The sequence below is a fragment of the Pseudonaja textilis genome, chromosome 3 (genome assembly GCF_049901715.1).
Source record: "Pseudonaja textilis isolate UNSWEBS1 chromosome 3, rPseTex1.2, whole genome shotgun sequence".
Taxonomy (NCBI): domain Eukaryota; kingdom Metazoa; phylum Chordata; class Lepidosauria; order Squamata; family Elapidae; genus Pseudonaja; species Pseudonaja textilis.
The window spans coordinates 107,214,755-107,242,735 of record NC_141992.1 but is presented as its reverse complement, the minus strand read 5'-3'; the positions used below and the strand labels follow the sequence as shown (position 1 = coordinate 107,242,735).

The 27,981-nt window shown below is 37.4% G+C and overlaps 1 protein-coding gene across 4 annotated transcripts in view; it reads right to left on the bottom strand.

The window, feature by feature from the left end:
* The window catches only part of PCDH1 (protocadherin 1), a 276,302-nt gene that overhangs the window by 30,564 nt on the left and 217,757 nt on the right, over nucleotides 1–27,981 (bottom strand). For all 4 annotated transcript variants that reach the window (XM_026718742.2, XM_026718740.2, XM_026718741.2 and 1 more), the window contains exon 4: nucleotides 15,526–15,745. In XM_026718742.2, the coding sequence (XP_026574527.1) occupies nucleotides 15,526–15,745 (220 nt within the window). The remainder of the gene's footprint in view (nucleotides 1–15,525; nucleotides 15,746–27,981) is intronic.

Sequence of the window (27,981 nt, the reverse complement as noted above, 5' to 3'; positions counted from 1 at the left end):
ATTATCAGGCGACAAATCTGATGTGGGTAAAGGAATGGATAACATTAAGGAACAGTAGATTATTGACTTTAGAAGGACATGACTTGCTCTGGTATAAGGGAACTAAAACACAGGGGTATTTTAGAAGACATTATATTCAAGAGGCATTGTTTTTAAGTTGGAAGAAGACAAAAAGACAATATTACTCAAAAATTCCATTATGGATATCTACCATTGAAGCTTTTTCTTATCCAATAATATATAAAAAGGAACAAACAGTTAGATATGGTTCTCCCCATATGGGACAAAGAGGCATATGCTGTGCGGCGGGCAATGCTCACATGGAGACATTTCCTGGAAGGAAACCAAATCCCCTTTGAAGTCTGGACAGATCATAAAAATCTAGAAGCTCTGAAAACTCCACGGAAGAAATACAAGTAAGGTGGGCTCAATACTTTAAATGGTTTAATTTCACTCTCAAATATCTCCCAGGGGAAAAAAAATTCTTGACAGATGCCCTGTCCAGGAAACCCCAATACAACAGCAAAAAGATTGAAGTTATAAAACCCATTATCCAACCAACCCAACTTGCAGCCAAAGTAATCACCTGGGCACAAGAAAAGAAAGAATCATTGACTGACAATGCAACAACTTCAATATTTAAGGAGGCACTACTTAAGGACGACTGGCTCCAGGCTAACAAAAACATTTGCTTACTCAAAGATGGTCTAGCCTGGGTAGAAAACAAACTTTATGTCCCTGCCAGCCAGAGGATGGACCTCATGAAATGATGCCATGACTCAAAAATAGCGGGACACTTTGGTTTTGTAAAAACCCTGCATCTCATCAAAAGACAATTTTGATGGCCATCTCTCAAAAAGGACATTGAAAACTATGTTGCTAGTTGCCCCATTTGTGCTGCTGCAAAAAGAAGACAAGGGAAATCTCCTGGACTTTTACGAACAGTGGCAGAACCTTCAGCACCTTGGAAAGAGATCTTTATGGACTTTATAGTGGAGCTCCCTGAATGTGCAGGAAATACTGTTATTTGGGTTGTAACTGATCTTTTTTCAAAACAGGTTCATTTTGTATCATGCCAAAAGATCCCAACAGCCAAGGCATTGGCAAAGGTGTTTTTAATACACATTTACCGCCTTCATGGAGCTCCCCAACAGATTATCTCACCCCCAGACTAACGGCGGAGCAGAACAATCTAATAGCATATTAGAACAATATTTAAGATGCTTTATTAATTTCCAAAAGGACAATTGGACTGACCTTCTTCCTTTTGCAGAGGTAGCATACAACAACTCAGTCCACAGCAGCACTGGTTTCACCCCATTCCAGGTAGCCACAGCCCAAGAATTCAACCCCATGCCAGAGCTACCTACCAAGGAACCTGAAATTCCCTCCCTTAAGGAGTGGATAAATAATTTGCAAACGACTTGGCCAGTGATCAAACTAGCCTTACAAGAGGCTAGAGCAGCTTTTAAAGCTCAGGCAGACAAAAAATGTTGTGATCCTAAAACATTCAAAGTTGGGGACTGCATATACAGTATTTGTCTACAAAATTCCTAAAATCACTGCTAGAAACTGGGACCTAAATTCATTGGGCCATTTTCCATCTCCAGAATTATTAATCCTGTTACAGTAGAACTTCTATTTCCCAAAACACTTAGACAGGTTCATCCAGTGTTCCACTGTAGCCTCTTTCCACACCTCCAACTCCCATTATGGTACACGGGAAACAACATTTTGAAATTAAAGATATCCTTAATTCGCACACTCACCATGGCTCCACACAATATTTAGTAGCCTGGAAACACCTTCCTTCCTCAGAAAATGAATGGGTAGCCAAATGACATGTAAAAGCACCCACATTACGATGGAAGTTCCACCTGAAATACCCTCACAAACCATCCTAAGTTGTAAATGTAACATGTTTTATGTCTTCCAGGTGGATTTCTCAAATTTTTGAGGAGGGCAATATGTCAGATCCGTGTATCTGCCATTCTTCAATGGAAGAAGAAGGTGGGGGGGAGTTGGTACAAGTAATCCTTTTTGATGTAACCTGAATATATTAAATCTTATATTGAATCTGTATAACTTGCAGATTCAACTATGATACACAACTGGAGGACTGGAGCCAGATGTCTAGAAACTTGTCACCTCTTGGAGAGATAGCAAGAGGAGAAGGGACCATAAAAATTCCAGCTCTGAAAGATACTCCCTGGGAAACTTTTCTAAGATACGTTCCCAGAAAAGTGGGGTGGGAACTAATATGTTGGTTCTTTGTTTGACTAAATCCACATCAGAATAAGGGGAGGGGTTCTAACTCCCTTTATCTATTTGTTCTGTCTCACCTGTATCCACAGGTGAGAGTCCAAAGTTCCAAAGTACAAATGCTCAAACAAACAGTCTCAGACACGGCAGAGTTAATTGCTTCTGTTTACACAATCCTTGGCAGTCTTCCTGGAATCTGTCTGTCAAGTCCGAACTAACCATAAATCAAGACGCTGCAGCCGAGTGTACCAGACGTAACACCAACCGAAATGACACCTTGCTTTGAACAGAGATTCAGAGCTAGCACTCTTCCTTATATTCCCTAAGGGGCGTGTCAGTCTCTTTTCTGTGTCCGTTGGATGGCCCGTTTCTGCTTACGTCTTTGCCATGCGTCTATCCAACATTGCTTGGTTTGTTCTTCAACTAATGACTCCGGCACACTCTCCTGATTGTCTGTTAACACCTGAGGTTCAATCAGGGAGGGAGATTCAGGGGAGGAAGATGACTCTGAAACTTCCAGTAAATCAGGCTCATATCTCAGAGTCAAATCCTCTTCTTCCTCCTGACTCCCTTCAATGTCGCTCAATAATGCAAGCTCGAATCTCAATGCCAGATCTTCCTCATCACTCAAGCCTACATCTGCTGACTGACCAGGTTCAAACCTCAGAGGCACAACATCTATTACTGTATGCCTGGAAGCATCTTAGATTCTGCTTTGACTAGTACCTGGATCATTTCCTTTCAATAAAGAATTCCTTTTGAAGTACCTAGCTTTCAGAAGTTCATTCTTTTCAATTGAAGGGGAAAAGTCCAGTGCTTACATAGAGTCTCTTCAGCAGGAAGAAGCAGCCAGGGTTGAATGAATCTTCTAGACTTGGTTGAACTTTTCTGCCAGTTCTATGGGCATAGCTTGGTGGGGATCATGTGAGTGACTGGGCATGGCCAACTCAATGTCACTCACAGAAAGGTGCCGCCCCATGGTGTCAAGTTGGCCATGCCCATTCAGTCACATGACCCCTACCAAGCCATGCCTACCAAACCACGCCAACAGAGTAGTAAATTTGTTATGGTCGTAAAAAATTTGAATTCCATCACTGGTCATAAGTTGTGTCAGTTGTTAAGTGGGTCATCACATCCAATTTTACAAACTTTTTTGCAGTGTTCATTAAGCAAATCACTGTGGTTGTTAAGTGAACACCATGGTTATTAAGTAAATGGCATAGTTGTTAAGCAAGTCTGTTGTCTGAAGTGGGTATATTTTGCCAAAACCCAGAAGTAAATGCCAATTTCTGACAAAAATTGTAGATACATGACCATGAGATTCTACAAATGACTGCAAATGTGAACCAGTTGCTGAGAGCCCAAAATGCAATCAAGTGGGGGGAGAGGGAGTAGCAGCTGTTGGAATTTTGAATCCAAGTCATAGAAGCCCTGAGGAAGTCAATCATAACTTCAAACAGTTGTAAATCGAGAACTAACTGTAGTCACATTTCAAATTGGGCTTTAGTCAGATAATGAGCATCTCCATTTACAGGTAGTCCTCAAATTACAACTACAATTAGGACTGGAATTTCTATCATAAGTTGGTGGGGTCATAAACAAATTGTTACATGACCACTGGTTTATGATAGCAATCCTAGCTCTCTGTTAGGTCCACATCATGTCCTGCCATTCTCTTGGAAGCGGGGGAGATTGCTGGCATTTTTCCATGTTTTTGCTTTTGCTGTAACTGCTTGGGAATTTGGCGGGGGGTGGGATTCAGAGATGGAGCAGACTCCCTCCCGTCAGTTCCAAGGCTATCGTGCCCTGAGAATGAATTTTTATTTGCCTAGCACCTCAGTATTCTCAAAACAATCTTGCAGCATCACATTGATTGCCGGTAGACTGGCCAGGGGGATTGGGGTTGGGAAATGGAAGAACTGCTTTGTGCTTTGCGCGGGAGTTTTCAGATTCCGCCTAACTTTACTGCAACCACTTTCTCTCAGTAAAAGTTCTTTTGATTCAACTTAATGGAGTCAAGAGTTTTGCTTTCCTGAGGGACCAGCTGGGGCAGGTGCTTACACTCTTTCTGTTGTGGTTGATTGAGAATCACGGATTATTAAGCAAGTACTTATTTCACCCAAGCCAAGCCATTCCAGGCTTGGTTCCTCCCAGTCCAATCCTCATTAAGGTAAGGCACTACCCCCACCTGCTGATCTCTTCCCCATCTCTGTCCTTTTGGCTTTGCAGGGCAGCAAGCAACCCTAGAACCACATGGTTCTGCAACTGCCTCCCACACCCTAGGACAGGAGGGTCAAACTCACATCATCACAGAAGCATCACATGATGTATCAGGACTTTTTCACCCTTTGCTAAACTGGGTGTGGGCATAACCAGTGCGTGATGCATCTGGCCCATGGGCCAGGAGTTTGACAACTCTGCCCTAGGAAGTCTTAGCAAATGCCAACAAGCATTCATTTGCCAAGCAACCTTTCCAATCCCACATAGCTCCCCAGCTGCCCCAGCAAGAAAGTCAGCAAGCATTTGTTGATTTCAGCTCAGTCAGTCTCAGTGTATTTTGCTAAGGCAGTCTACCTGCCTCTTATGAGGTGCCACATCTTTGTTTTCTCCCCTTTCAGTTGGAGGGAAAGAAAAAGACCAAACTTAACAAAAGTGGAACTTGGAAAATAAAATAAAATTCAAAGTAAAAGAAGGTCTTGGAGCTACAGTAAATTGAATACTCGCTAACTAATTTTAAGCAGATTAGATTTGAAGAAAGTGCTGGAATCACATAGTAGGGAACCTCAGCAGCATCAGGTTCATTTTAATAAGCCTCAGAAAGACAGATCCAAAACAGATGATGGCTCTCTTTCAATCTTCAGAAACAATATATTTACTTCAAAAATAATAGCAAAAGGAAAAACAGATGGCGTTTTTTAAATCAAATCTGAAAATACCTGATAAATTTTCTTTGCTATATCAATTATTCTTAGTATTATAAACTTTCAAATTGAATTTGTTTTCATTGTAGTATTATCCTTAGATTTGTGAGTGTGACTTTGGGGGGTATTTCTAATTTGTAGTGTTGTGGGATAATTCCAGGTTGAGTCAGATCCAGAATAATGTCAGGTTTCCAAGTGATGAAATCCATTTCAAAAGAAAAGAACAAAGTCTATCCTCAAAAAAGATTTCTTTTATTTAGGAAAGCATCAAATTGGCAAAGTACAGTGTAATTCCGGATTGAGTCAAGTCACACTCTTTGCCCCTTCAAGGAAATGCCTCCAAGTTAATAGGACCCAATGGACAGCAAATGCTTCCTTCTCCCAAATTGGCCATCCCCTTTCAATTTCCATTAATTTCCTGGAGGTGTAAGCTCAGGGTTGTAAGATCCCAACGGCGTTTGTCTACAAGAGCATGGCCCCCACAGCCACATCTCTGGCATCAGCCTGGACTACAAAGGGGACATCTGTGTTGGGATGCTAACTCATGAAACTCCTGGGTGTATTCTGCTATTGACCTCCACCTCTGGTTTAATGGTTTTCATCCTGGGCCTAGCCTTCAGTTCATCTATGGGCTCCTCGCACCATGTGTGGAGTGCCATCATAAACTGGTTATAATCCCTCAGCTGGACATTATAGTTGTGAAGAGTGACCATCCAAGCTTTAAAAATGCCCCCAAAACTGTCACCCAAGCAAATTCATTGGGCACAATATTTAACTTTTCCTTGCACTACATTCCTGGGGGAAAGAATTTTATGGCAGATGCTTTGTCTAGATTGCCCCAGTACAATAGTGTTAGGCCAGAAGTAATCCATCCAGTTATCCCTTCCAAGCAACTAGCTGCTCCAATGGTCACCAGAGCCCAGGAAAAAGTGGATTCCTTCCCAGTGATTTATGCAAGAAACTGAAAGGAGCGCTAAAAAGTGATGACTAGGTCCTGTCCCACTCAAAGGACTGCACCATGCGAGGTAGACTGGCTTGGATTGGCGCTAAACTATATGTTTCCACCAGTCTTAGGGGGACTGTGTTGCAATGGGCTCATGATTCGAAAACTGCTCGGCACTTTGGCATTGTGAAAACTTTACATGTGATCAAACAGCAGTTTTGGTGGCCCTCACTGAAAAAGGACATAGAGACCTATGTGGCCAGCTGTCCTGTGTGTGCTACTGCTAGGAGGTCTCCAGAGAAGCCTGCTGGACTCCTCCATAGTGTTGCCAGGCCTAGCGCCCCATGGAAGGAAATATCTATCTATGGACTTCATTGTTGAATTACCCGAGAGTGGGATGAATTCAGTCATTTGGGTGATTACCCTTATATTCCAAGCGGGTGCACTTTATACCTGCACCAAGATTCCCTCTACAAAAACACTTGTCAAACTATTTATTCAACATGTGTATAGGTTACATGGAGTTCTAGACCGCATCATTTTGGATGGGGTGGTTGTTTACAATTCACCTCCCACTTCTGGATGGAATTCCTGAAGCTGTTAGGCTCCACCCAGGGTTTAAGCTCCACCCGCCACCACTAAACTAATAGGGCCTATGAACATATGAACTTGATGCTGGAACAGTACCCTATGTAAACTACCTGCAGGACAATTGGGCCAACTTGTTGCTATTTGCAGAGGTCGCTTACAATAAATCAATCCATAGTAACACTGCTTCACCTTGCTTAAATTTGCTTCTGGTCAGGATTTTGTCCCCATACAAAAACTGCCCCAGAGGAAGCCTCAGATCCCCTCCTTAGTGGAGTGGATTGAACAGCTTCAGTGTATTTGACCTGTCACCCGTAAGGCACTAGACAAAGCACATCAGTTGGTTGCTCTTGCTTTTTCTTCTCAATTTTTCTATTAAGTACTCTAAGATGAGCAGAAAGATACCAGCCTCAGCTTCTTCAATCCCGACTTCTTCCTCCTCACCATCTGGAGGACAATGATCAATACAGGTGATGTTACAACAAGAGAAGGAGAAAGAAGTGACACTGCAGATGGTTATGCAAGGAATTCAAAAGATACAAGTAAAAACAGATAATATTGAAAAGAGAACAGAGAACATTGAGCAAAGAACTGAAAAGACAGATGAGAAAATTGAAAATATTCAACATATGATGATGCAATACGAGGTCAGAATCAAGAAAATTGAAGAACAAGATGTACAAAGAGATAAGAAGATTGGGGATATGGATATCTGATTGAGTGAAGTGGAAGGGCAGATCTCTGCAATCATTGGGATGGGAAATTGATAGCTCAGAATTCTATCTTAGATTTCAAAATATAGAAGAAGAAAAGGGTGAAAACCTTGCTGAAATGATGACAGAAATCCTGGCAGAAGCATTAGAGGTAACTAAAGAGAAGATGATGGATGGAATGGATGAGGTTTTTTGTGTCTATACAAGATATGCGATGAGAAATAAACTGCCAAGAGAAGTTCATATCAGATTTACTAAGAAAATAATTAAATCACAAATACTGCAGGCGGCAAGAGAAAAAACACTAAAGTACAAAGATAAAGAAATAGTGGTACTGAAACAGGTACCGTGAAGAGTGAGAGAGATAAGAAGAGAATATTTATTCTTGGCCAAAGAGTTACTTAAGAGAGGAATAAATTACAGATGGCTGATACCAGAAGGTCTCATGTTTATCTGTCAGGAACAAAGACACAGAATTGATACAGTTGAAAAAGCTGACTTATCTGGAACATTTTAGAGGAAGGGAGGAAGATACAAGAAAAGAAGAGTCATTAATTAACTTTCAAGACGAATGTACAGCAGTAATTGAAAAAGAAGAAGGAGCTGTAAGTGGTGTACCCAGAAAGCAACGAGAACCAAGATCTACTAGAGCAACAAATCCTTCTTATAAAGTCTAAAATGGATGAGAAAAAACTGATTACAATTAATATAAATGGGCTTAATTCAGCTATTAAGAGAAGAAAAATATTTCACAAGTTAGAGAAATTAAAATTTGATATAATCTGCCTACAAGAAGTACATATTAAAAAACAACATGATTATATATTGAAACAACAAAAATTAGGGAAATTATTTACAGCGTTGACACAGTGTAAAAGAGAGGAGTGGTGTTATACATTAGAGATGCAATCCCTGCGGAACAAATATATACAGATGATGATGGAAGGATTTTGATGGTGGAGATAACGGACAATAATCTAAAGATACTTTTAATAGCAATTTAAGCCCCAAATGATAATCAAGAAGATTTTTACAGGAAATTACATAAGAAAATAATTGAACTGGACTATGCTAATATCTGTCTGATGGGAGATTTTAATGGAATAATAAATGACAAATTGGACTATAAAACACAAAAAACAGCAAAGAAAGCTAGAAAGGCATTGCCAAAATCCTTCTTTCGAATGGTAGATAAGATAAACTTAAAAGATGCATGGAGAGATAGAAATGCGGAAAATAAAAAATATACTTTTTATTCAAATAGACATGCATCATGGTCTAGAATAGATATGATACGGATGTCAACAGAATTGCTTTCTAACATACAAGACATTGAAATAGAAGCAACTACCTGGGCAGATCACAATCCAATAACACTTGTATGGAAAGGACAAAAAAGGAGATCTAGATGGACTTTAAACAATACGATATTAAAGGAAAAAGACCTTAAACAGAAAATTGAGAGAGAATTGACTTTTTTCTTTAAAGAAAACACAAAAGAGGATACATCATTACAGAACCTCTGGGACACGATGAAGGCTTATACAAGAGGCTTGATAATGGACTATACAAGGAAAAGAAATATAAAACAGAAAAAACCTTTAAAATATTGGAAGATGACTACAAGAAGTTGGAAAAAGAACTACAGAATTTCCACAAAAAAGGACATTAAAATTAAAATGGACATAACTAAACATAAAATGGGGCTAATGGAAAAAGAAGAAATAGCACAAAAATTAAAAATGCTAAGCAGAACTATTTTGAAGATGCAAACAAACCAGGAAGATGGCTAGCATATAAATTGAGAAAGGAAAGAGACTTGAGAAGAATAAATCAATTGATAAATGAACAAGGACATGTATGCTGTGGAAATGCGGAGAAGAAAAAAATTATTCAAGATTACTATGGAAAACTGTACCATCAAGAGAATGTTCAGGAAGAAAGAATTCAACAATACTTACAGGAAGCAAATTTACCTCAGATACCCAAAGATATTGAAATAATGTTAGAAAGTAAAATAACAATGATGGAATTAACAGAAGCTTTAAAAAAGCAAAACATTGGGAAAGCACCAGGTCCGGACGGTTTGCCAGTGGAATTTTATAAGACATTCCAGGAAACAGTGAATCTTCACTTATTAGAAATTAAGAATGAAGTTATGATAAAGAAGAGAATATCCAAAACATGGTCAGAAGCATATATCACACTTGTACTGAAGGAGGACACAGACCCACAGCAAGTTAAAAACTACAGACCTATGTCACTATTAAATTCAGATTATAAAATTTTTGCTTCAATTCTGGCAGAAAGACTGAAAAGATACTTAAACAATTTTATTTACCCTGATCAAAACGGATTTCTGCCAAAGGGACAGATTAAAGATAATATGAGAATAATTTTAGGTATACTGGAATACTATGAGGCACATCCTGAAAAACAAATGGCTCTGATGTTTTTAGATGCACAAAAAGCCTTTGATAATGTGAATTGGTGTTTTATGCTGTTACAAGTGGACCAAATGGGCTTTGGTAAAAAATTTACTCAAGCCATAGAAACGATATATCATAAACAAACTGCAAAGGTTGAGATAAATGGAGAGTTAACAGACTTTATAGATATAAGAAAAGGGACTAGACAAGGCTGTCCACTGTTGCCTCTGTTGTTTGTGTTAACACTGGAAGTGCTGAATAGGAACATCAGAGAAGAAAAAGAAATAAAAGGAATGAAAATTTAAAAAGAAGAGTATAAATTACAAGCTTTTGCAGATGACCTGGTATTTATATTAGAGGATCCATTGGAGTCAGCACCTAAACTGATAGAAAAGATAGAAGAGTATGGGAAAGTAGCAGGTTTGAAAATAAATAAAGATAAAACAAAGATTTTAGCAAAGAACATGTTAGCACGCCAAAGAAAGAATTGGAGGAAGTTTTGGGGATCCAGGTCACAAACAAGGTTAAGTATTTAGGGATACATATAACACCAAGATGTAGCACACTTAAGAGTACAATTATCTCAAATTTAAACAACAGATTGTGACAGACTTGATAAAATGGGAAAATTTACAATTATCACTGATTGGGAGAATATCTACAGTTAAGATGAATGTATTGCCTAGAATCTTATACTTATTCCAGACAATTCCAATCAGATTAGGGAAAGAATTTTTTGAAGATTTAAACAAAATACTGCTAAAATGCATTTGGCAGGGGAAGAAAGCGAGAATAAAACTTAAATTGCTCCAAGATGCAAGAATAAGAGGAGGATTTGCTTTGCCCAATTGGGAATTATACTACCAAGCGATGAGTCTGATGTGGGTAAAGGAGTGGATAACACTAAGGAATACTAGACTTTTGAATTTAGAAGGACATGACTTGCTGTTAGGGTGGCATGCCTTCCTCTGGTATAAGGGAACCAAATCGCAGGGCTATTTTAGAAGGCATTATATAAGGGAGTCTTTATGGTTGAATTGGGAGAAAATTAAGAGAAAATGTTATTTGAAAATTCCAGTCTGGTTATCAACTATTGAAGCCTTTTCTTATCCTATAATATATGAGAAGGAACAAACAGTTAGATATGGGGAAATATTGGATGAAAAGAGTGAACTTAAAACAATGCAAAAACTAGAAGAACAAGGCATAAAGATGAATTGGTTTTCATATGCGCAAATACATTCAAGGTATCTTATAGATTCTAAAGCGGAGGGATTTTATGATAAATTGACTGATCTAGACAGGATCTTGACAGGTACTGATGAAAAAATGATTAAAAAATTATACACTTATTTGTTGGAAATTTTATTAGAGGAGGAACAAGTTAAAGAAACGATGATTGTTTGGGGGAAGAATTTTGGATATGGGATTGATTTGGAGAATTGGGAAAAATTGTGGTCTCAAAATTATAAAATGACAATGTCAACAGCTTATAAAGAAAACTTGTATAAGATGTTTTACAGGTGGCATTTTTTCCCCGACAAGAATTGCAAGAATGTTTAAGAACAAATCTGAAAAATGTTGGAAATGTCATCAGATACCTGGCTCATACTACCATATGTGGTGGACTTGTGAGGACGCTAGAAAATATTGGACTAAAATTCGCATATGGTTGGAAAAAATGACAAAGACACACATAGACTTGAAACCAGAGATTTTTTATTGGGAATCTTACCTGATATATATAATAAAAATTTGAAGTATTTGATTGTAAATATATTAACAGCAGCTAGGATTGTATTTGCTAAGAACTGGAAGAGTGAGAAAATTCCATCAGAAGAAGAAACTATTAAGAAAATATTGGATTGTGCTGAAATGAGCAAATTGACATTTGAAATCAGAGAACAAGAAGATAAACAATTTTATGAAGTTTGGGATCTTTTTTATCAATGGTTAGATAATAAAACATAATGATAGAATATTCAGATTTAGCATAAAAAATTTTTTTTTCTTAATATTATCTTTATAAAACATTATTAAGGTAGATTTGGTATGATCTTATGATTTATTGCAAAATAAATTAAGCAAACTATAGTTATCTCATTAAAATATGAATTAACAAAATTATAAATGATTTTTTTTTTAGTGATGATATTAGGTTATACAATTATTGATTGATAATATGAGCTATTATGTAATATAATTATACTAGTGACTAGGAAATGGATGCACAAATAAAAGTGGTAAACCAATCGATGCACTGTATGTAAATTCATGAAGAAGGATCTTTTTATGTTTTTTGTGGTATGTTTATGTTTATTTTGTTATGTATGTTTATGTTTATCTTGTTATTAAAAAATAAAAAAAATTATTTCAAAAAAAAATAAATAAAATGCAGGGGTATTTTAGAAAACACTATATTCGAGAAGCATTGTTTCTAAACTGGGAGAAGATAAAAAAGCAATATTATTTAAAAATTCCACTATGGCTATCTACTATTGAAGCTTTTTCCTATCCAATAAGATATAAAAAGGAACAAACAGTTATATATGGTGGAGATATTGAATGAAAAGGGTGAACTTAAATCTATGCAAGCATTGGAAGAACAACGTGTAAAAATGAATTGGTTTTCATATTTGCAAATACAATCTAGATTTGATAAAGATGTTAAAACAGAAGGTATCTATAATAAGTTGACTGATTTAGATAAAATTTTGACAGGTACTGATGAAAAAGTAATCAAAAAAACTTAATGGACATTTGCTAGAGTTTAAATTAGAGGAAGAACAAGTAAAAGAAACAATGATTGCATGGGGGAAAAATTTCAGATATGGGATTGACTTAGATAAATGACAAAAATTGTGATCTCAAAATTATAAAATGACAATGTCAACTGCATATAAAGAAAATTTGTATAAGATGTTTTACAAGTGGCACTTACCCCCGACGAGAATTGCGAGGATGTTCAAGAATAAATCAGATAAATGTTGGAAATGTCATCAGATACCTGGCTCATATTACCACATGTGGTGGACATGCTCGGATGCAAAAAGATATTGGACTATAATCCACACATGGTTGGAAAAAATGACAAAACAACACATAGACTTTAAACCTGAGATATTTTTATTGGGAATTATACCAGAAATATATTGTAAGGAATTGAAATATTTGATTGTAAATGTTTTAACAGCAGCTAGAATTGTATTTGCTAAGAATTGGAAAAATGTAAAAATACCTATGCAGGAGGAAATTATTAAGAAAATCATGAACTGTGCCGAAATGTGTAAATTGACATTTGAAATTAGAGAACAAGAGGATAAACAATTTTATATGATATGGGATTTATTTTATCAATGGTTAGATAAAAAGACACGGTAAAGAAATAGATTAGTAAGCCTTACAATAAAAGTTAATAGATTGATATAGAATACAATATCAAATATATAACCATTGGATGAATGTATAAGATTAAATCATAATGAAAACTAGAATATCTCGTATAAAAGATGGAAAAATAGTCAAATGAATGTTTAATAATTGATATTATATAAGCACAAGCTTGATCGATAAGGTGAGAATTTATATAACTTGTGAGTAATGTTAAAAAAAGGATAGCACAAAAGATTGTAACCAACTGACACACTGTATGTATATAATTGAAAGAGGGTTTTATGTTTTTATGTTTTGTTTGTATGTTTGTTGTAAAAAATAAAAACTTTGTTTTTTTAAAAAAAAGAAAATATGATAATCAATAAGGTACATGGATGTACCAAGATGGGTAGACTAACTAAGTTGTTAAAAGATAACCAAGACAGTGAATATTACAAAACATGGGATATCTGGTACGACTGGATAAAGAAAAGGTGATATCTGATGACCTGGTAACATTTTGGAAAAATAAGGGTGACATGTAAATAAACGTAAATAAACCATATGTATGCATATATAGAGTTTAAAATGAAGAAGGAGTTATTATAACAATGCATAACACGCTATCAGAAGAAAAGTACAAGTGTATCTATTGCTTAAACAACGCTGTAAAATGTAAATATGTGTTTTTAATTTCATAAACATTGAATAAATACATTTATTTTAAAAAAAGAATAGGGGTATATGTATAAATGATAAGAAAGTGACAAATAATAATTCCCTTCCCTTTCAGCAGGCCTTTCCTTTCCTTCAGTGGTCAGACTTTGTAATAGGCATGGAAATAAATTTGAGCTCTGAAGGTGACTGGTGCAGTGATAAAGAAGGTACCACTTCTGGTTTGCTCCAAACCTGTGGTCTTTTAGTCTGTTCTTAATCTTTTGTAATTTTAATCTGTTTTATGTCTTTATGGCTTATTACATTGTAAGCTACTTAGAGTTGCCTTGACCTGTGAGATAGGTGCCATATAAATTTAATAAACAAACCAATTATCCAGGCACATCGCCTTTTAAGGAACTTACAGCAAAAGCCTATAGGTATGACATAACTAGATTAGCTTATTTGGAGAGAAATCAGGAGCCATGGACTGTAAAACAAGATAGAGCTGCCTATTTGTCTGCGTGCCGGCCTGCTCTGTTTGCCTCTATAGTTTACATTCTAGGGATTTCCTTTCACCTTTTTAAGTTGAAGGAAATCTGATTTTTTTTCCTGATTTGAAGACTGTGCTTAAAATACATAAAATGTTTGGTTCAACTTGAGAATCACTGGTTTCCAACTCATCAGCTTCTGTCTTTATATATTACAGTGTATCAATATCTAATAAGACGTAATATGAATCATTCCCACCTATAATGTGATCAGGTGCAGAGAAAAACCAGACATATTTTATCATGGTTAACAAAGTTAGGTGGACCAGATTTAATTTTGCTGTCCTGTATTTTGTTTCTGTAGCATCAGAAAGATGTAGAATCATGGTCTTCCAGATTCTAATCTGGTAACTTTACCACTACATCAAGTTGTTTTCTCATAACTATCTATGTAGATCTGAAGTGATGAATATTTTATTATAAAACATGTATAGTTTGCTTCAAGAATACATTCACTTGCATTAATTTCTAACTTGATGTAATGCTGGAGACAGGTAATAATCTCTGGTCAGAATCTTTAGGCATAATTTCTGTTTGCAGCTTCAGGAAGCAAACACGATATTTGTAAGCACATAAGACCACCCAGTCGCTCTCTTGACTTTTCTTGTCCTTTGCTTTTCATGCTGGATAAGCTTTAAGAGAGATTTAACTGCTTGGATGCAAGAAATAGTTAATGTCTCATTATCAATAAATATTTTTTTACTCTCCATTCTGAAATTAAAGAAAAGTCTGTTCTATGTGAGAAGGAAGTTCTATAGAGCAGAAAATCTGTGGTAAAGAATGGGGTAAAACCAGTCATTTATTGACAGTTCTTCAAACCTAAATCTTATTTCAATATGCTTTTCACTTTCTTTTTCTTCTTATTCATTTGAGCTGTCCAGAGTTGCTTCAACAGTGAGATGAGTGGAATAATTAATTAATTAATGTCTGTGAAAGTCAGTCTGCCTCAATAACCTGCAATAAAAACCTGCAAAAAAAATTTCCAGGATGATAAACAATTAGTTCTTCAATAAAAATAGTACAGACTCTTTGCCAAAGAACAATTAGATGTACTTTACTAGAAGGCTTCTTAATTTGCTGTAACTTTCTTACCATTCTCAGGGTGTTCCATCTCACCAATGCTGCCATCAGGTGTGGTGCGCTCATAGTGGTCCTCAGGTAGAGCCAGAGGCCCTATCCGAGGCCCTGATGAAGATTTGCTGCTAGGTGTTTCTGACTCTTCAAGGCCACTGTCATAGTAACTGTGCTGGGAGGGATCCTGCAGATCTTGAGCCTGATTGGCTGCAGAAAATGTCACTCGGCGATGAGGTAACTGCAAAAGTCAAAGCAAAATCATTAAATATGTTCAACACTAGTACGGTAAAAAAGATATATATATTTTCAATAAGTGACCCCAAACATATTCTACAATTAAATCTAATATATATGTTTCCATTAAAGAAAATCTACCTAAATTATAGACAAGTGTATAGAGTGTACTGAATTTAATGTAAATACACAGTAAAAATTGGCTGTCAATTGTTAACTTCTGGTAGAAGGTCATCAAATTAGTAACTATATTATTGACTCATGGACAGGCATTTCTGTTCTTAAAATAATAAAAGGATTCAAATATTTTGTATTTATGATGCTTTGTAAAAAAAAGTTTATTGTTATAACCACAGATTGTTGTAATCACAATATACTCTACAATGTATTGTGTTCCTGTGGTATAACATATATCATAGTGTAAAATACAATAAAACAAAATGAAATGATAAAAAGAGTATTGGACGCAAATACTGTAGATTACTGCCTATCATAGATCCTGCTTCATAGAAATGCATACTTTGGATAGTCTTTACCATTCGTTCAGCAACTGTTCAAATTTTCAACAGTGCTGAAGAAATAATTTTACAGTGCATTTATTATCTTCACAGAGTTCCTCAATCATGTGATGACTATTATAGCCAATATGCATTATCTTATGCTTGACCTAGGCTTTCCCCCCCATTTTTGTAGAGCAGATTGGAGGGAAAGAAATTGCAAGAAAATAAGCTGTTTACTTTTCTACACATCAAAAGCAATGCAATTGCACCTGCACCCTGGGAATGATAGCCTCAGATCTGCTGGGGCTGAATGGGCTGATGGTGGTAAAGAGCTTAAGCTGCAGGCTGCTGGTACCCACTCCGTGCCAGCCTGGTCCCTGGCTGACCATGCAACGTCACTTTATCTGAGCAGCTGTCAACTCCCTATCTTCATTTTATTTGAAGCTCACTAGCAACTGCCATAACCAGGGGGAAGGGGCATTTGGGAGGTAAAGAGCGCTAGAGCTGTGGGAAATTGGGGAGTATAGACATTGACAGGAACCAGAGATGCCAAACTGATCATCTTCCTGCCTTCAAGGATGCCAGGTTCCTCAGCATTTCCAGTAAAAGTACCCTTTTCTCTAATACTTATGGAGTCAAGGATTATTCTTCTCTAGGGTATAGGCTGTGGTCAGTCTGATAGCAGGTAAGCTGTGCGGTAGCAGTCAGCCAGGAGACCAATGTCTACAATGTCTGACACCCGTCCTCCTAGGACAAGAATACCAAGGCTCCCCACCCTGGGTTTGAAGACCCGAAGCAGCCAGGTTTTTCCTTGCCCAGGTATGGAACTATATAGAAGAGTATGTGTCAGCCTTCAAGACTCCTTTCCTTTCTCTCGCATCTTTTGGCTGCCATAGTAATGGGGGGAGAGTGAAATAATTGGACTTTGTGGGGGTGGGAAATGTGCTGGAGGTTTTAGAGAATGATCTGTATAACTTGGGGAAAACTTTATTGTTTATGCTTACTTGCTTGTTTACTGCACAATTGCAGCTCTTTATCAAACTAGGCCAAGGGCAGATGTCTGCATCACCACCTGAAGATGCCCCACATGACATAATACACAGCTTTGATTGGATGGACCGCTTGAACTATTGTGGCTGGGAATGTTGCCATCACTTTGTAAATGTGTTTTTCACCCATAAATCCTCAGATCTAGAATTCTTTTGATGCCTGTGATACAACTTGATTTCCAGTAAAAGTTTATTTTCTCTATAATAATGGAGTCTAAGAGTGTCTTTCTTGGATTTTGAATGGAACACCATCTGACATTTATTCTAGGTCTCAGTTTACCAGCCCACCCAGAGAATTAATACTCTTTCATCTGAGGGCGTCTGAAAAACAATGTCTAATTCATCTAGCGACCAAGAAGATTTGGGATCTACTTGAAAAACCATGTCCCTGCTTCTGGATGCTGCAGGGAAGGCTGAGTTGCTAGCTGGGCTGCACCTTGACAAGAAACCGGTGGTCCGACCCAAATGGTCTTTGGGAGTCGAATGGAAAGAACTGGAGGAAAACCCCCTCCAGGAGTGACAATTACCCGACAGCACAGAGGCTTCACATGAGGAACAGAAGAGAAATCTCCTGCTAATGCAAGCCTTAAATCTCCTGAATGAAGGAATCAAACCTGATCAAAGGTAGGGGTTGCTAACTCGTGGAGAATCTGAGAGAGAGAAGGAGGAGGCAGCAGCAGCAATGGGAGCCCCACCAGCCATCCCCGTAAATCAACCTGGGCAAGTTCAACAGGTGGCGACAACCCAAGGGCCCCTGGTGGGGGGAGCAATTGCCAGAAGGTGTCAAATTCCAAAGGTGCTTCTGTTGGAAGTAAAATATGGAGTGGATCCCAAGGAATTATGTTCCTTCCTAGGCCAAGTTTGGAACTATATGGAAGAATATGGGGATGATTTTTCCTCAGAAGCAGCTAAAGTGAGATGTGTCACCAGGGCTTTAGAAGGAATGGCTGCAAAATGGATGGTGACATTGCATAATGATAATGTCCCCCATGTGATGAATTACAACCTGTTCATGGCAGCATTGCGCACCAGATTTGAAGACCCACTGGCCAAACATAAGGCTAGGATTAGAATGAAGACCATAAATCAGGGGCGGAGATCAGTTGCCGAATACACCCAGGAATTTAGAGAGCTGGTGTGCCATATTCAAGACTGGTCATCAGAAAAGACTTGAGTGACCTGCAACTCTGGTACTCATTAGCAGCAGAGGTGGAAATTGATCTGACCCGAAACAGATGCAGGGGTAGCCTTAGTTGGAGCAAGCCCTCCCCACCAACCCCCGAGAAGCCCCAAAGCCCCACAAGGGAGGATTGGCAGTAAAACCCAAGACCACTGTATGCTTCCAATGTGAGGAAGGAAGGTCACTGGGCTGCAGACTGATGCGCTAAGCTGGAGCCAAAGGGGTGCCAGTGGGAGGAAGAAAACCTGAAAAAACTCCAGTTGAGCCACGCAAAACGGCATTTAAAGAGGAGGAGGTTGTAGAGTTCGTCCCTCCAAAAGGAGAGGAGCTGGGAACTCCGACCTCTTCTGGCAAGAGTGAATCCGAATCTGAAGACGACCCTCTGGTAAGTCCAAACAAGGGCCCAATGACCATCCCAGTGAGATTAAGGGTACCCAAGGGGGGATGTTGGCCTTGTTATACTCTGGGTGCACAAGGTGCGTTATTAGCTCAGAAGTTGTGGAGAAGTTGGGATTAAGGCTAAGAACTTTAAAAACTCCCCTAGCATTTTGCCAACTGGATGGATCAGTAACTGGAGGCAGCCCTGCACATTTCATAACAGAACCAGTGGAAATGACAATGGGGAGACATAGAGAGACTTGGTGTTTTATTGTTGTCCCCGGGATGGAGCGCCCCTTACTACTAGGCTTGCCCTGGCTCTGGAAGTGGAACCCCGAAGTGGATTGGAGGAGGGGATCGTTTTGCATACACATTGACCAACCCCCGGAAGGGAAGGGGTTGGTCTCAACCAAACTCCCAGAATTCCACAGAGTTGGCGTCCATGGGCAGTGAGAGCTTGGGGGTGGGGAGGAGAAGATCCCAGAAGAATATTGGGATTTAAATGACATTTTTAGTGAAAAGACATCAGACAAGCTTCTTCCTCATCATCCAACAGATTGCAGTATCGAGGATCTACTGAGGATAAAACTCTATAAAACTAAACTGTACTCGATGACATCGCAGGAGCTAAAAGAATTGCAGTTGTTCATCGATAAATACTTTGAACGAGGTTTCATCCAACCTGCTAGGCCTTGAGTGGTGGCTACAGTACTATTCCGAGAAAAGAAAGATGGCTCTCTGTGCTTGTGTGTTGATTATAGAAATTTAAATGGAAAATTTCCATGAAACTTGATTTGAAAGAAGCCTACTATCGAGTTTGAATTAAGGAGGTGGATGAATGGAAAACTGCCTTCAATTGCCCGCTGGGATGTTTCAATTCAGAGTTCTCCCATTTGGCCTTCAGGGGCTCCTGCTGTATTCATGCAACTGATGAATAACATTGAACATTGAACATTTGTACAAAGGGGTACTGGTTTATCTTGATTATATCCTTATCTACACCGAGACTCTCAAGGAGCACATGAAATTAGTACAGTCAGTTTTAAAAAAATTTCAAGCAGCTGTACCGTATGCAAAAATAAATAAATAAATAAAAAATAAAAATAAAAAAATCAATATTTATATAAATATTTATAATATTTACAAACAAGCCATGCCCAGCCAGTCACATGACCACCAAGCCACACCCACAAATTAGGCCATGCCCACTTAACCAGTAAGTGGTCCCTGGGATTTAAAATTATGAGTTTGGTGGTCCCTGAGATCCAAAAGATTGGCGACCCCTCTCCTAGAGGGCTCTAAACACTCATTTAAAGTATAGACAGACCACAAGAACTTGGAAACTTTAAAAATCCCGTGGAAGTTATCCTCTAAGCAAGCCAGGATGCAGTATTTCAATTGGTTTAATTTTAGCCTGCACTATATCCTGGGGAGGAAAAATGTTTTAGTGGATGACTTATCCTGATTACCACAATACAACAGTGCCAGACCTGAAATAGACCGACCGGTTATTCTGTCAAACCAATTGGCAGCAGCAGTGATCACGAGGGGTCAAGGGAAAACTGAACCAGACATCCCCTGTGAAATACTGACAAACTAAAAAATGCCTTAAAAGGAGATGAATGGCAAGAAGCTCAGTAAGAACAATGTACCCTCAGGGACGGGCTGGCCTGGGTAGGGGCGAAATTTTATGTGAATCTCCATGCACCTTGGAAGGAAATCTTTATGAAGTTCATTGTAGAACTGTCTGAGAATGCTGGGAACACTGCAATTTGGGTGGTTACAGACTTATTCAAATCCATTTCATTCCATGTCCAAAAATCCCATCAGCTTGCACCCTGGCCAAACTCTTTGTGCACCACATTTATAGACTTCAACATGTCCCTGATCATGTCATCTCAGACCTGAGGGTACAATTCACTTCATGGTTTTGGCATGAAGTTTTCAAACTGATAGGAACTGCCCAAGACTTAAGCACCTCCCATCACCCCCAAGCCGATTCAGTACTAGAACAATACTTCAGATACTGTATTAATTAATTAAAAATAAGTTATGTTTTAGAAACATATATTTATTTGAATAACTTTTATTTTATATATAACTGTTTACAGTGATAATTTCAAATAACCTTTAATGTGTTTTTTCATTTGAGTTTGGTGATCCCTGAGGTTCAAAAGGTTGGTGACCTCTGCTGTAAATGACAAAGGCAACCGGTAAGAAAACTTTGTAATTGGATATTCTTTGGACTGTTAAACGTATATGACCTGGACCGTTTATTGGACTGTGCTAAACTTTAACTCAATTTAGTGTATCTGTGTGTGGCTGAATAATTATTCAAAACTACTCTCGTAAACGTTTCCATGTGCATATCCTTGTTACTCAAGGGTTATTCTGTACATATCATAACATTGGTTAGGGGCCCAGAGAGATATTGAGAATCAGTGTGAATATACAGTTTAATATTCAGACAGCTGATTGCGGTTTATTGTTAAACTACAATGGCACAAGAACAGTCAACCAGTATATCCCAGATAACCCAGTTGGATGGAACAAACTATGTTTCCTGATCTATGAAGTGCACCCTACTTCTGTGTAAAGACGGATTATGGACTGTAGTTAATAGTCCACTGGATGTAACAGCTTGGGACCCATTGAATGATGAAGATAAGAAAATAGCTGACTTTAACCAGGATAATGAAAAGGCTCTTAGTATAATTGGACTGACACTGAGTGATCAGCAGCTAGTCCATATTCGTGGTGAAGAATCTGTTGCCAGGTGTTGTGACATTTTGAAGAGGATTTATGTTCTAGATAGTGTGGGTGCACACATACACCTTACACGTAAACTGTTTAGAGCCTGTCTTATAAAAGGTGGCAATATGTCAGCTCATTTGGAATTTATGAAAAGGTCTTTACAAGAGCTACAAGAAAAGGAGCTGATTTTCTCAGAGTTGCATCAAGTTTACATCATTCTTTCTTCTTTGGATGAAACTTATGATGATTATGTGTCTTCACTGGAAGTTTTAAACAGAGATGAACTTACATTGACTGGCATAACTGGAGGACTATTAGAAGAGTCAAGAAGAAGGCAAGATAGAAATCAACTGAAAGACAACCACAGGAAGAAAAACTGTCTTCAATTGCCTATATTGTTAGGAAATGTTTTTCTTGTGGGGCGAAAGGTCATATAGCCAGATACTGTAAAAAGGGTAAGAAACAGAATGCTATTAATATACAGAGAACTTATAAATATGTTAGTTTAGCCATATCAAGTACAATTACAACTGTAAACCATGATATATGGGTAGTTGACAGTTTATTTTTTATTTTATTTTATTTATTTATTTATTTATTGTCAATTGCTTACAAGATAATAAGTATAATTAAAAACATAGTTATGAATACATGGATACATATAAGAAAAAATAAATAAAAGAAACAATAGGACAGGGACGGTAGGCACGTTGGTGCACTTATGCACGCTCCCTACAGACCTCTTAGGAAAGGGGTGAGGTCAATAGTAGAAAGTCAAAGGTTAAAGTTTTTGGGTTTGGGGAAGAAATCACAAAATCAGGTAGAGTATTCCAAATATTGACCACTCTGTTGCTGAAGTCGTATTTCCTGCAATCAAGTTTGGTGCAATTAACCTTGAGTTTGTATCTATTGTTTGCTCTTGTGTTGTTATGGTTGAAGCTGAAGTATTCATTGATGGGTAGGACATTGCAATGTATGATTTTATATACCATACTTAGATTGGACCAAAGGCGGTGTAGTTCTAGGTTTTTTAGGTCTAGAATTTCAAGTCTGATGGCATAAGGTATTCTGCAATGAGTAGAGGAGTGGAGAGCTCTTCTTGTGAAATATTTCTGGACTTTCTCAACTGTGTTAATATCAGACACGTAATGTGGGTTCCAGACTGATGAGCTGTATTCGAGTATTGGTCTAGCAAATGTTCTAGTTATACGCTCTAGTTATTAGTGTAATATTACCAGAGAAAAAGCTACATAAGATTAGGTTAACAACTCTTAACGCCTTTTTGGCTATGTAGTTACAGTGGGCTCTAGCACTTAGATCATTAGAGATGAGTACTCTAAGATCCTTGACATAGTTTGGATCATCAAGAAGGTCAACTATTCAGCCTGTATTTTATTTTCTGATTTTTTTTTGCCAATATGTAGGACAGAGCATTTATTTGTTGAGATTTGAAGTCATTTATGTAGAGTATGAAAAGAGTTGGTCCTAGAACACTGCCTTGGGGGACACCACTGTTGACAGGTACAGAATGTGATAGGACGCTCCCAATTTTGACCATTTGTTGTCTGTTTGACAGGAATGCTTCTATCCAGTTATGCAGGTGTCCAGAGATACCGTAAGATTTTAGTTTTAGGAGTAGTTTGTTGTGTACCACTGAATCAAAGGCTTTACAGAAGTCTATGTAGATTGCGTCTATTGCTTTGCCTTGATTGAGTTGTGTAGTCCATATGTTTTTGCAGTGTAAGAGTTGCAGATTAGAGGATAGTTTTTTTCCTGAAACCAAATTGTTTATTACAGAGTAGGTTGTTTGTTTCTAAGTGGAGGATGATGGATTGGTTAATAATTGATTCCATGACTTTACAGGTGACGCAGCATAAAGAGATTGGTCTGTAATTTTCAACTAGGCTGGGGTATCCCTTTTTGAAGATGGGGATGACCATGGCTTGTGACCATAGTTTTTGCAAGGAGCTGGTCCTGAAAGATTTTTCAAAGATTATGCTTAGAGGTTCGGCTATGGCAGTGGATAGCCTTTTTAAGTGTGCACATATTCCATCCGGTCCAAGAGATAGAGATGGTTTTAGGTTACGTAGTGCTTTTTCAACATTGTCTTCTGTAAAATTGATATGTATTAGATCATTGTAGTTGTCTGTGGTTCGACTAGGAAATACTGGGCATGATCCATTGCTGTTTACAAATACTGAGCCAAAGAATGTGTTAAAGAGGTTGGCTTTAATAGTGTCGTCATTGCAGTCTTTACCATTAGGTCCTTTCAGGGGTGGGATGGACCTGGAGTCTTTTAGTTTGTTGTTTACAAAACTGTAGAAAGCGCAGGTAGAATTGGTGCGTAGAAGGTTTTCTTCTTGTTTAATGTGATAATTGGTGCATTCAGTTTTAATCTGGTGGCATAAATTTTTGATTCGGCTTTTGAAGTTGACAACATGACCAGATTTGTTTTTCCGCCAAAGTGATTTCTTTTTGGATTGAAGCTTCCTTATTGTTATGGGTAATTTGTTTTTTTCTGGTTTTGGGAGTTGTTAATGGTACATATAGTTTGATGACTCTTTTGACTTCAAGTAAAAATATGTTGTAATTGTCTTCTACAGTATTGCATCCAGTGAATAGAAATTGCCAATCAAGGGATGAGAGATAGTTGTTTATAAGATCATAGTTGCCTTTTTTGAAGTTATAATTGGGGATTCTGTTGTTGTGTTGATTTTTGTGTGGATGTATGTTGAGACAAAAGTCTATCAAGTTGTGGTCACTGTTGGAAAAGGGTTCTTTAATTTGTATCCCGTAAATTGAATTCAAACTATTGCAGAAGGTGAGATTGAGGCAGTTGTTAAGTCTACTGTTGGTTACTAGTTGTTCTAGTCCCAGATTTGTTACTGCGTTGTAGAAGGTTGCATGTGTGGGTTCAGTTGTACATTTGTTAAGGGTCCAGTTAATATAAGGTAAATTGAAGTCACCAAGAAAGATAAAAGCATGTGGGCAGGATGCTGCCCATGTTAGTAGTGTATTTAGCTTGTTTGCATGTTCAACGTTCAATCAGGGTCTCTGTAACATAGTAAGAACCAAAATGTGATATTTAAGGACAGTTCACAGACGATGGTCTCAGGAATAGCAAGCTCTTGGGTAACTTGGATGTTTTTTAGATGTAGGGACCTTTTATAGAAGATAGCAACACCACCTCCTCTACGGATTTCACAATCTGATCAGTAAACATGATAGTCTATTACTGTGGTAATGGAGTTAGGGAGAGATGCATTGAGCCATGTTTCACAGACAAATATGATGTCGAATTTAGCCATATTTAGTAAAAGGAGACATTCAGGTATTTTATTTACAAGGCTTCTTGCATTGAGTAGCTTGCATTTAGGGCCAGTTGTGGTTGGAATAGAGGTAGTTAGGGGTGTGCGTGCCTAGTTTTGAGTGATGTTGGATTGGATAGGGTGGAGCATCGCAGTGTATAACTAAAAGTAAAGAGAGGTTTGTTAACATGACAAAGAGATGATACAGCATGTATCATTAGCTAATGGATGGAAATTAAGAGCGTCTGGAGAAGGTACTGCATATTGTTCATGTATTAATGAACGTTTACCGATGTTATATGTACCTAGACTGATATTTAACATGCTATCTGTAAGAGCAATGGTAAAAGCAGGGTTTGTTGTAACCTTTCAGGGAGATAAAGGTTTAATTGAAAAACAGGGTAAAAGCGTTACTGCAAGATTGGATAATGGTTTATTATACATGATAATCCATTAATTAATGCTAACTCAGTTTATGAGAATAAAAAGCCTCATGATGAATGTATTCATCTGCTCCATAGACATATGGGACATATAAATTTCAAAATGCTAAAGAAAACTGTTGAGTTATCTAATGGTATAAAATTAAAACCTTGTACAAAGTATTTAAATTGCAATGCTTGCAATCAAGAAAAAAGCAAGGTAACTCCTGCAAATAGAGTAAATGGATTCAAAACCAGTGAACCATTATAGGTTGTTTTTGCTGATATTATTGGACCTAAGAAACCTAGTTTAGGTGGAGCTTGTTACATATTAAGTATAATTGATCATTTTTCCAGATATGGTTTCTGTTATTTAATGAAAACGAAGATAGAAACATACCAGCATTTTTATAAACTGGCTAAAATTTGCTGAAAGGAAAAAGAATCAGAAAGTTATTAGCTTAGTAACAGATAATGGTACTGAATTTACCAATAGAAAATTTGAAGTCATGTTACAGATAGCTGGCATTGAACATAAGCATTCTGTTCCTTAAAGACCACAACATAACTCATATATTGAATGTAGAGGACAAATATTACAGACTATGGCTAGGACTATGATTTTGGATTCTGGTTTATCAGAGAAACTTTGGGGTGAAGCAATAATGTGTGCTAACCATGTTTTGAATAACGTAGTGAATTCAATGACTGGTGACTTACCATTTACTCGTTGGAATGGAAAAAAGCCAGATCTCAGTTATTTACATACATTTGGAACCCCAGCATGGGTTCATATTCCCACGCAAGTACGGCAAAAGGGACAACATAGAGCGAGACAATTATATTTTGTAAGTTATGAAGCTAATCATAGATCATTTATATTTTGGGAGCCAGGTACTACTAATGTAAATTTCTGGAGCATGTTGGCTGGAGAAAGCTCAAACAAGAATATAATAAGGTACAGGATAGTGTTGTTGTTGAGACTCCATTGTTTACCAATAATCCTGATGATAATAATATTGATAAGATAGTGGAGGAATCATCAATAGAAGAACCCTCTATGACAGTAGAAGACGAGGATTTGATAGGGGAGGTAAAGGAAGAGGACATGCCAACAACATGTACTGAGTTGCCTAGGAGGTCAACTAGGGAGAGACGTCCACCTGACAGATTTCAAGCAAGCACTGTATGTCAGGTTAATACAGAACCTTCTAACTTTGATGAAATAAAACTGTATCCTACAAAGGATCAGGTAGCTTGGCAGGAAGCTATGAATAGGGAGTTAAAATCGTTAAAGGATTTAGAGGTGTATGAGGATGTAAAGTTACCACCAGGTGAGCGTGCAATAGGTTGCAAATGGGTGTATAAGATAAAGACTGGTGTTGATGGGACTATTACCCATAAAGCAAGATTAGTTGCTCAAGGATTTGCTCAGTCAGATAAGGACTATGATGAAGTGTTTGCACCTTGTCTGAGAGCAAATACATTGAGAGCAGCATTAGTTTGGGCAGCTAAGAATAAATGTAAAATAAACCATGTAGATTTTTTAAATTGCATATCTACATGCACCTTTACAACATTCCATCTATATGAAAAAGCCATTAGGTTTAAAGGATGGTGGAAGAACTGATTATTGGAAATTAAAGAAAAGTCTTTATGGTCTAAAGCAATCTGGTTATGAGTGGAATAAATGTATTGTAAAGGAATTAATTTCAATAGGTTTTGAAGCTGGTATAGCTGATCCTTGTTTGTTCTGAAGATAAAAAGATGGTTTAATTTCTCTATTACTGTTATTTACGGATGACATAGCAATTATAACTAAAACTAAACAAGAAGCAAATGATATTGTTTATAGATTACAGAAAAAGTTCAAGATTAGAAATTTAGGGGAAATTAAGCATTATTTGGGTCTTGATATAGTGAAAATGAATAAAGGTTTTAAAATTTTGCAGGCCAAGAAGATTAGCCAATTATTAAAACACTACAACACAGAGCATTGTAAATCTGCTAAGACACCAATTAGTAAGGAATTTACACATAGTGATATTAAAAGTCCTATGTTTGATAAGGAAATATATCAATCCTTAATCGGTAGTCTATCATATCTGGGTAATTGGTCTAGACCAGATATATCTTACAGTGTAAACCAATTGTCTAGGTATAACGGTGAACCAGATGAAAGGCATTGGCAAGCAGCTAAGCAAATAATTAGGTTTTTAAAACACACAATCCATTATTCATTATATTTAGAACCAAGTGATGAATTGCTGTTAAGTACATATGCTGATGCAAGTTTTGCTACTGATATAATGACTCGTAAGTCAACATCAGGTAATGTTGGGTAATGCTTTAATAGGATGGAAGTCTATTAGGCAACAACATATTAGTTTATCCACTATGGAAGCGGAATTCTCATGTTTATCATGAATGTGTACAGAATTGATATATTATAAACAATTGTTGAAGGATATTGGAATTACTGTATGTGATCCGTTTATTGTTTATGAAGACAATCTGCAATTAGTATGGCTACTAATTTAGCTGTTAAAACAAGGTCTAAACATACTGATTTGAGATATTTGAACATTAGACAGTGTGTTCAAAACAAATTAATTCAGTTAGAATACTGCATGACTGAACATAATATTG